Source organism: Trypanosoma cruzi (assembly GCF_000209065.1).
Source record: "Trypanosoma cruzi strain CL Brener chromosome Unknown tcruzi_1047053507483, whole genome shotgun sequence".
In the NCBI taxonomy this organism is placed as follows: domain Eukaryota; phylum Euglenozoa; class Kinetoplastea; order Trypanosomatida; family Trypanosomatidae; genus Trypanosoma; species Trypanosoma cruzi.
In genome coordinates, this window is record NW_919991.1 from 5,001 (window position 1) to 14,792 (window position 9,792).

Sequence of the window (9,792 nt, forward strand, 5' to 3'; positions counted from 1 at the left end):
CTCCTCCTCCGAGTCCGAGTCCTGCATCTTGCGGGCCATCAGCGTCAGGAACTCGGGGAAGTCAATGGTGCCGCTGCCGTCCTGGTCCACCTCGTTGATCATGTCCTGCAGCTCCGCCTCCGTCGGGTTCTGGCCCAGCGAGCGCATCACCGTGCCGAGCTCCTTCGTCGTGATGGTGCCATCGCCGTCCTTGTCGAACAGCGAGAATGCCTCCTTAAACTCGGAGATCTGCTCGTTGGACAGTTGATCAGCCATTTGGAAAGTAAGCCCTGGTGGTGGTAATTCCTCTTTTTTTTGTTGGTTTTGGTTTTGGTGTTCTTCTTGTTGTTGGTTGTTGTTGTGAGCGCTCCTTGCACCGGCCGTGGTGCCATCGCAGAGGTAGAGAAAGAATAGTGAAAAAAAAAAAAAAAATCCGTACGCAACAAACATGGGGGATGCAAATGTTCTGCAGAAACGCCGTGACAACAAGTCACAGTTCAGAAATAAAAGGGAGACGATGCCGCTCCCCTCCCCCAAAGTACGCGTATTCTCCCCTTGTGTTATTTGTGTTCTCTTTGACTTTCATTTTTCCGCATCCCGTTTATTCCCCTTGTTTACCATCGTTTGCAAATGCGTGCGTACATCTCTAGGGTTCCTTCTCAGTCTTTTTTTCCCCCGTGCCACCCACCCCCTTCAACCTCCTTCTCTGCTCCATGGGCGCAGCTCAGCTGTGAAACGGATGGGGTGCTTTATCGCGGGATCAAATTCCAAAATGAAAGAAAAAGTGATGCAACAATAAAAAACGACAACACCAAAAAACATATATTTAAATTTATTTACATCCGGATGTACATTCCCATAAGACCCTCGACATACAAAGAAGGAACGCGCCGACGATTCCCTTTTCCCTCCTTCCTTTCCCCATTAGCCTGTCACTGTCGGCTTCGCTCCCTCCCCGCCAGGGCCGCCGCACGTCGCTCACTTGCTCATCATCATCTTGACAAACTCCTCGTAGTTGATTTGGCCATCGCCGTCCACGTCGGCCTCGCGGATCATTTCGTCCACCTCCTCGTCCGTCAGCTTCTCGCCGAGGTTCGTCATGACGTGGCGCAGCTCGGCGGCGGAGATGAAGCCGTTGCCGTCCTTGTCAAACACGCGGAACGCCTCCTTGATCTCCTCCTCCGAGTCCGAGTCCTGCATCTTGCGGGCCATCAGCGTCAGGAACTCGGGGAAGTCAATGGTGCCGCTGCCGTCCTGGTCCACCTCGTTGATCATGTCCTGCAGCTCCGCCTCCGTCGGGTTCTGGCCCAGCGAGCGCATCACCGTGCCGAGCTCCTTCGTCGTGATGGTGCCATCGCCATCCTTGTCGAACAGCGAGAATGCCTCCTTAAACTCGGAGATCTGCTCGTTGGACAGTTGATCAGCCATTTGGAAAGTAAGCCCTGGTGGTGGTAATTCCTCTTTTTTTGTTGGTTTTGGTTTTGGTGTTCTTCTTGTTGTTGGTTGTTGTTGTGAGCGCTCCTTGCACCGGCCGTGGTGCCATCGCCGTCACAGTTCGTAAAGCGTTTGTGTGTGTGTGTGTGTAATAAATGTTGAAGAATCAAAAGACAATAGATCACACAACACGGTAAAAACACCGCAACAGTCCCGTAGAAATGGAAAATGACAAACACACAAGAATCATACGCAAGGTATGCCAAAAGAAAGTGAAATGAAAATCTGAGGGTAGTAAATAAAGAAAGAGAGAGAGAGAGAGAGAGAGGAAAGAGATAAAAACAAACAATATATATATATATGAGGATGACTCTAGGTCATTGGGTTCTTGGGGATAAATGACGGTGATGGCACACTTGCAGTCACAAATATATGTTCGCTCCCCTATCCTTCAGTTGCCTAATTTTTTATTTTTATTTTTTTTATTTTTTTGCTTTATTTCCGCCTTGGATTGCAATGAGGCTACACACACGACACCCTCCGCCACTTCTTTACCCCGTCTGCCGATCTTCTCATCTTCGTGCTTAATTGCGGTCTTGACTCCGTGCCTGCTCTGGTACCCGCTCCCAAGCACCGCCTTCCCATCGCTCCATGTATAGAGAAGTAAAAAAAAAAAAAAGACGTCAATATCTATCGGAAAGCAAGGGAGTGCCCGTGGAGGCAAAAAAATAATGGCACTGGGCTGCGTGCATTCATCATGTCTTTGGTTCCGTCACTGTCATACATACCCGCCTTTCCCCCCCACCGCTGCATTTCTTCCCGTCGTAATTTCTTCAATCCCCGGTGCGGGCATGCACACATGCATCTGTATCTCTCTAAGTGTGTGCGCATGGCTCCCACACGGGCTCTCCCCTCTCCGATCCGCCTTCTCATTACATCCTCCTCCTTTGTCATCCAAATCAAAAATATAAAAGCAAACAAAATAGTAAAAAAAATTTGTGTATTTTTGTTGTTGTTGTTGTGTCTTTCGCATCCCTCACTTTTCTTTTCCTTTTTTCTCTTCTTTGTTATTATTATTATTATTTTTCGTTCTACACACGACGAGTGCGGGCGTGCCGTCTGCTTACATGGAAGCCCGCATTTCTACCCCTCTTTTCCACTGGAAATTCCTCCCTTCACACATCGCAAACCTCACCTCGGTTAAGTGAGGCTACGGCATTTGATCATCATCCGTCCAGTGACACCTCCTCCTTTCCTTTTCCCTCCTTCCTTTCCCCATTAGCCTGTCACTGTCGGCTTCGCTCCCTCCCCGCCAGGGCCGCCACACGTCGCTCACTTGCTCATCATCATCTTGACGAACTCCTCGTAGTTGATTTGACCATCGCCGTCCACGTCGGCCTCGCGGATCATTTCGTCCACCTCCTCGTCCGTCAGCTTCTCGCCGAGGTTCGTCATGACGTGGCGCAGCTCGGCGGCGGAGATGAAGCCGTTGCCGTCCTTGTCAAACACGCGGAACGCCTCCTTGATCTCCTCCTCCGAGTCCGAGTCCTGCATCTTGCGGGCCATCAGCGTCAGGAACTCGGGGAAGTCAATGGTGCCGCTGCCGTCCTGGTCCACCTCGTTGATCATGTCCTGCAGCTCCGCCTCCGTCGGGTTCTGGCCCAGTGGGCGCATCACCGTGCCGAGCTCCTTCGTCGTGATGGTGCCATCGCCGTCCTTGTCGAACAGCGAGAATGCCTCCTTAAACTCGGAGATCTGCTCGTTGGACAGTTGATCAGCCATTTGGAATGTAAGCCCTGGTGGTGGTAATTCCTCTTTTTTTGTTGGTTTTGTTTGCTTTTGTTGTTACTGTAGACAAATAATCCCTAACCTGTTGGGGGTGGGAAAAAAAAATAAAAAATAAAATAAAATACGAAGGTCAGCAGAAAGTGAAAAAGAAAGGGGAAAAGAAAAAGATACTGCGGCTGTAGGAAACAAACAACCATGACGGTGTATTTGTAATGTGTATTCACCATGGCTGTTAGTGAATTGAGCAAAAAATTCAATTAGGCGGCAAATAAACCTTAAAAAAAAAAAAAAAAGAAAGAAACCAAACGACATGTATGAAGTGAACGCGGCAAATATAGTTGCATAAAAGCATATGGTATTCTCACCATCAGCATGACGACTACTTCTGCTGCCAAATGAAACATTGGGACAATAAATGAGTCAAGCGCAAGAGGGTTACAGGTGTGAGTGAGAAATAACTTCAAAAATAAACACTCGCACACAAACAAATAGATTCAAATACACATAAAAACATGCAAGCAAACCAAAAAAAAAAAAAAAAAAAAAAAAAAAAAGAAAAAAGAAAAGAAAAGAAAAGAAGGAGAAATATAAATAAAGGCTCCCATACTGGGTTCACACCGTCTCTATTTTTTCTGCCTCTTCGTGAGGCACCTCAGATTTCCGCGGAGCTGTTCCATCACAACATTTGCATCCAACAACTCCACGGCACGTACCTCAGATGCATTCTCAACACCTTTAGTCATTGCCAAAAAGTGCCCCTGAAGACTAGTCGTTACCTGGCCTTTTTTAGCGTTCCCAAATGACAGTTCCGCACGGTACTTGTATGGGATTACACAACTCATTGGAGCACAAACAGCCAAGGCATACTCAATGTTATCCATCGGCTTTGGCTGTGATGTAAAGTACTGCCACTCGCGGCGAAGTTCCTCGTCGTTTGCGATGCAAGACTCCTCTACGGAAGTCGCGACCGCACGTGTTTTTGATTGCGGCTGACCCGCATTGTGTTTCTCATCCTCCCCTTCCTCCTCCCCCTCCCCTTTTTGCTCCTCTTTCCCATCAGCTGAGTTGTTACGAAGCGAAGAAATAGAAGATTCATGATGGCTGTTAGTTTCCCCGGACTTATCTTCATCAATAAATTCGGTCACTTCTTCAACCTCCTCTTCTCGCTTTTCATCAAAGTTTTTTTCCTCAAATGTTTTTGGTGGAAACAACTCATGTCGCTTCTCCTTTTCCCGCTGAAGCGCCAGCACCTCCAGCTGCACCTTCGACATTTGATTGCCATTAAGAAGGGCGCCATACAGACGATCTTCCTCGTCCTGATCTTTATACTTCTCCTGAATTTTCTTAAGCTTCCTCCGCTGATGCCTTGTCAGCTGCTGCATGCTTTTTTGTGAAGAAGGAGCAGACGCAACCCTGGCGCCACCACCGGCACCACTCCCTTTTCCTCCTCGCACGGCTCCAGCAATTACTGTTTGTGTTGTTGTTGTTGTTTTTGTTGACGGGATTGATGTGGTCTTTTTGGAAGCCGTCGTCCCCTTCTGGGCGGCCTTCACCTCAGCGGCTTGACGCCCCTGACGTTGCTGCTGCGGCTGTGGATGACGACGCGGTCCGTGCAGCTCCCAAAAGGACGGCAATGGATGAAGTGTGGTGGCGCTATCAGGCGGAAGAAATGCACCGTATTCTCCCTCCTCCTTTTCCTCTTCCACATGCCGTGGGCGAAGTTCCCCTTCGGATATGAAGTTTGGCAACTCGTCACGGTCGTTAGGATCAATGCGGCGGGTGGAAACACGGAATAAAAGTCCACATGCGAATGTGATTGGCTGCGGTCGCAGGTAGTGCTTTTCCCCGTCGAAAAGGTAACAGCCACTGGCGGTACCTCCGTTGATCTGTGACGCATGCACCCACCAGGCAGCAACACTGAATTTACCCTCCCACGCAGAGCTGCGGCTCACGCACCACGCACCAGCTTCATCAAGGCTTGTCATGTGTATACGACACGTCTTTGCCTGACAACCCTCCTGAGGATCGCCTTCTACATCTTCCACAAAGGCGGTGGCCCACGCAGAGCCAATAGGCCGAAGTAAACAAGGGAGTGCACCATCCACGTCGCAGTGCACAAAGACATCACCCAATTGCATGACACGTCGTACGAGAATCTCCGTCGTCTGTAGGTCTTTCCCCTGCAGCACAAAGTCGCCACAAGAGGTTCGGAACCAAGAGAACTTCTCCCACCAAAAGCGACGTCGTTCCTTCACAATGGCCTTCTTTGTCTTCTGCTTGGCTGCGAGACGCTCCCCTTTTTTCTCGGCTCCCGCCAAAGCCTTTGCTGTGGCAGCGACGGTTTTTTCGTACTTGATACGATTGGATTTCATTTTCGCAAAGTACGTCGTCGCGTTGGCGTACGCCGTTTTACTAAGTTCCACTTCAATGACCATCGGTGTCACATCGCAGTCTTCCTCACCTTCATCCTCCTGCTCATTAGATTCCACCAGCACGGAGATGCTGTTGCGCTCAAGAAAAAGATCATGCACCATGTACGCCACTGGATGTCCTTCCGCATGTCGTCGCTTCAATAGACTGCGCAGCGCATCCCACTGAATTCCCGCAGCAAGTGCACCGTTAATAAGCCCAATCGCCTCGTCAATCTTTACCACATTTTGAATGATACATTCCCCTTTACGTTGGTTCTCTTGCTCTTCCATTTCGAGTGCATTCAAACGACGCAGGTGATCCCGCTCAAATTTATTCCTCTTAGATATCACGGAGGTCGTCTTCTTCTCATTGTGTTGCTCAATCTTTTCCGTCTCTGTGTAGAGAAAGAAGGCATCGCATACGCTACCAAAACTTTTTAAAAAGGACATCACCACACCGTCGCTGCTGTACTGGGCAAGGAGAACAGGACTAAAGTCATCATACTGCACAGCCTGCATCTGCTGTTGTGATCCGTCAGCCACGTTGGCATTCACAGACTTTTCCTCCTCAGCCTGTGACTTGTCTTCTCCAATTTTGGATGAGGCTTCTTGGCCACCTTTGCGAGAATCTTTTCTCTGCCTATGGTTGGAAATCAAATACCCGCCCCCAGGCAAAGGAGAGAAGGTAATCTCCCACGCCTGTAGCATCCCAGGTAGAAGCAGCTTAAACATCGTCTCCGCGTCCGACGTTATCTCGCCCTTTTTCACATTCTTCACTCCTGTGACGGTCAAAATGTGATCTGCAAGGGCGGGTCCAAAGTGATGCACAGCAGAAAGTGTAGAGCGTATGGTCTCATAATCCGCATGTCGAGCAAAGACGGTGTGCCATTCTTGCCGTAGTGCATTTGTGCGCCGCTGCTCCTCTTCCTTCTCCTTTCCACTCTCTGACTGCGCCATAACTTCCTTCTCCTGCTGCTCTTCAAAGGGCCTTGTCACGGGGTACAACTCCCGCACGAACATTTTGATATCATCATCCTTGTGTGTGCGGAGGAGGAGCAAAATGCGGTACTCGTGGTCGGTTAACACAACGTTGCCCTTAGAAAAGAGTTCAATGATAATGTGATAGGAGGCACCCTCGCCCACACCAAAGCGAAAGTCTACCGTACGATCATGCTGCAGTTGTGTGACGGAGTCAAGCCGCCATGCCCGTACATGTTTACGGAGCTTAAGCGTAAATTGCGAAGGCACTTTTGGCTTCTCTCGCACAAGTTGCGTAAGATGCATCCGTACCCCACTTTCAAGCAAAAGTGTCCGTTTGTTTTCGCCGTGGCCAAATTTAAACAGAAACATCTTTGGATTAATGTCATATACGTTCAATAGGCGTAGACCGAGCAGCTCCGACCGCATCTCCTCCACGGAAGCCCGTACGTCAAGTGCCGTCATGCGTTGCTTCACCATTTTCTTACCGTTTTTCCCAAACCTCCTCTTTTGCACCAACAATTCGCCTCTATTTTATTTTATTTTTTATTTTATTTTTGTAATTCTCGTCTAGAGCACTTGTGTCCGCCTGTATATTTATATATATAAATATAAATATGCGTATATGATGGTCGAGTCACTCCTTGGGAGAGTCAGACAGGCGGTTTGGCCTCTTCGCGATATTTTTCTTGCCGCTCATCAAACCGGTGAGGTCGCACAGAACAGAAAAGGAAAGGAAAGAAAAAAAACAGAAAAAAAAAGTAAGCGGGGAATGGCCCCATGTGTATATTGCAAATAAATTCAACAAAGAGACACATGTGGTAACTTCCAACACGCCACGGAAGTGAAGTCTTCATGCATGAAGGGACACATGCAGAGAATAAGGGAAAAAAAGAGAAAGAGAGAGGGAGAGAGAAGGACTCCTCCACGCCACCGGTTTATCCCCTCCTCCTCCTCCTCCTCCTCCTCCTCCTTCTCTTTCCTTCAACTGTAACACAATAAATTACACCCAACACATCCACACAACGTTAAACTCAAATCCAACCAACCAACCAACCAATACATGCACGGATACGATAGATGCCAAACGCCTCCTTTTCTCTTCTTGCTCTTGTTTTTGTTGTTGTTCCTTTTAGTCCAATGCGGTTCTTTCATCAGTAAAAAAAGTGCGTGCACCAATAATCATAGTAGGAACAATTAATATTATACTCACGCATGTATTTCATCGATTCAATGCCTTTCACTTCATTCTCCATCACTCCTGTTGTCATGGCGGCCTTCTTCTTATAATGCCTCCTCCTCCTCATCGCTGTCATCCACACCATAATTGACAATACCTTCAGGTGCCCCATCTGTTATCTTTTCCAACGGCGGTTCCATTACGGATGCTGCTACCAGCGGTGCTGGTGATGGTGTTCTTGGTAATGGCCACGCCACCTCCAGTCGCTCCATGACTCCACGTACCTCCTCCGCCGTCGTACCAATTCCACACGCCATGACAAGTAGCGGGCATGGCAGCACCTCATCGGCGTGCATGCCGTAGTTACGAAACGACAACCCACACAATTGTTTTATCGTCGAGTCAGGTACAATTACCCGTGGTCCTGTGACAGCGCCACGAAATAGACGCGCTCCTATCGCCTTTGCGTTCGCCGCCCCTCCCACCGTATGCATGGTAACTGCAAAGCTAATGTCATTCCTATTTGTCCCACGTACCGTACAAGACGCTGTTGCGACAGCTCCAGTAAAGCCAGCAGCGGAGGCGGAAGCGGCGATGTCATTTACATCTTCTTCCTCCAGCAAAACTTCACCCCTAGCCATCGCAAACCTACGCAGCCCTTGCTGAACCATGTTCAGCACCTCATAACGTACATCCCAGAGGCGTTGAAAGCCGCTGCGGCCCATACTCAATGCCGTTATAAAGAGATCCACAATCGGCGAAATACTTGCACGCCCTGCGTACAAGGCGGCGGCACGTTCCACCACATGCTTTTTACCGCTAAGCACGGCGCCGCCTACGGGGACAAGAAAATTTTTGTCTCCTGACTGCACCATGGCGTCAATGCGTCCCAACCGCATCGCCGCATCCAGACGCCGCATGATGACTCGGCTTTGCACGCCATAGGCATTATTGACCACGTACGGTATATTAATGGCTTTACAATGCTTGGCGATGGCAAGAACGTCGTCCGGAATACGTGGAGCAAAGCAGCTGGTCGTCGAAAGCACACAAAGCACATGTTTGGGCCCACCAACACGTTGAATCGCGGCGACGATGTCGTCCGGGTGGACTTGAAGAAAAAAGGGATGCAGGCACGTCTCACTACCCAACCCTAAACCACAAGTGCCTTTTCGCTGCAACGGTGCATGCCGAAGTTCCACAAGCTCTGGCACAAATCCTGCCGCTTCAATACACTTCAGTGCCGTCTTTTGATCAATACGGGCCCAAATGACATAGCGGGGCTCGTCCTCCACGGCACCCTTCAGCAAATCCGGCATTTCCTTCCGCCTCTCATCTCGCCGCAACAACGCCAGAGCGCGTAACACCAACGACAGTGTCATTCCTGTAGCCATGGGGAAAACAACAGCCGACTCAATGGACGGCGCTCCTGCGAGTCGCAGCAGATCTAACATCATGCAGTTTGTTAATTTGTGTATCAAACTCGAACCGGCTGCCTTTGGTTGGTCGCTCAAAATATCACCAGAGCGTCCGATACCGTGAGCAAGGCCGTAGTTCCTCCGTGCAACAAGTGGCGCTGCAACGCGACCCTCCCGCTCCCCCGCACCGACATGTGCAGGAAAGTTATTTGTATCCATCAATGCAAGTTGATGCAGGAGCCACTCAATGGCAACATCCGACATGCCCTTCTCAGGACACCGACGCTGGGCAAGGACGGAACGTACCAAACGCTCATTTGCGCGGAGTGCCTCCCCTCCTGCCTGAACATAATGCGCAGAAACAAAACCCTCCGCCAGCGACAATGCCCGCTCATTCATGTCGGCGTGCACACACACACACACACAAAACAAAACAAAACAAAAAAAAAAAACAGGGCGAAAGCGTGGGGGGACCAAACGAGCAGGCGACTTGTACGTATAAAAAACTTCGCTTCTATTTCAACCCTTCACGTCTATTACCCCGGTTAGTGTGGGACAGTTTTGTATGCAGGTAGCCACAACACACAGAAGGAAAAAAAAAAAA

General features: G+C 49.4%; 5 protein-coding genes across 5 annotated transcripts in view, besides 15 other annotated features; all 5 read right to left on the reverse strand.

The window, feature by feature from the left end:
• The window catches only part of Tc00.1047053507483.30 (calmodulin, putative), a gene marked incomplete at both ends in the record, with an annotated part of 624 nt that extends 195 nt beyond the window's left edge, over nt 1–429 (reverse strand). Inside the window, one exon of the mRNA XM_802996.1 lies at nt 1–429. This exon is cut by the window's left edge and continues 195 nt beyond it. Coding sequence (XP_808089.1) covers nt 1–429 — 429 coding nt within the window.
• Nucleotides 1–9,792: part of a sequence feature (heterozygous, Esmeraldo-like haplotype) that runs on past the window's edge.
• Nucleotides 289–341: a microsatellite.
• On the reverse strand, nt 958–1,407 carry Tc00.1047053507483.39 (calmodulin; the record flags this gene model as incomplete). Its single annotated transcript, XM_803000.1, has 1 exon — nt 958–1,407. The coding sequence occupies one exon, from the start codon at nt 1,405–1,407 to the stop codon at nt 958–960; it is 450 nt and encodes a 149-aa protein (XP_808093.1).
• Nucleotides 1,443–1,492: a microsatellite.
• Nucleotides 1,716–1,749: a microsatellite.
• Nucleotides 1,877–1,914: a sequence feature (T-rich).
• On the reverse strand, nt 2,746–3,195 carry Tc00.1047053507483.50 (calmodulin; the record flags this gene model as incomplete). Its single annotated transcript, XM_802997.1, has 1 exon — nt 2,746–3,195. One exon carries the CDS (start codon nt 3,193–3,195, stop codon nt 2,746–2,748), a length of 450 nt encoding a protein of 149 aa, XP_808090.1.
• Nucleotides 3,298–3,325: a sequence feature (AT_rich).
• Nucleotides 3,727–3,780: a microsatellite.
• On the reverse strand, nt 3,825–7,070 carry Tc00.1047053507483.60 (uncharacterized protein; the record flags this gene model as incomplete). The annotated part of the gene is made up of 1 exon (XM_802998.1): nt 3,825–7,070. One exon carries the CDS (start codon nt 7,068–7,070, stop codon nt 3,825–3,827), a length of 3,246 nt encoding a protein of 1,081 aa, XP_808091.1.
• Nucleotides 4,214–4,238: a microsatellite.
• Nucleotides 7,121–7,148: a sequence feature (T-rich).
• Nucleotides 7,183–7,209: a sequence feature (AT_rich).
• Nucleotides 7,310–7,355: a microsatellite.
• Nucleotides 7,466–7,510: a repeat region.
• Nucleotides 7,535–7,568: a microsatellite.
• Nucleotides 7,631–7,650: a microsatellite.
• On the reverse strand, nt 7,875–9,587 carry Tc00.1047053507483.80 (uncharacterized protein; the record flags this gene model as incomplete). The annotated part of the gene is made up of 1 exon (XM_802999.1): nt 7,875–9,587. The coding sequence occupies one exon, from the start codon at nt 9,585–9,587 to the stop codon at nt 7,875–7,877; it is 1,713 nt and encodes a 570-aa protein (XP_808092.1).
• Nucleotides 9,612–9,637: a microsatellite.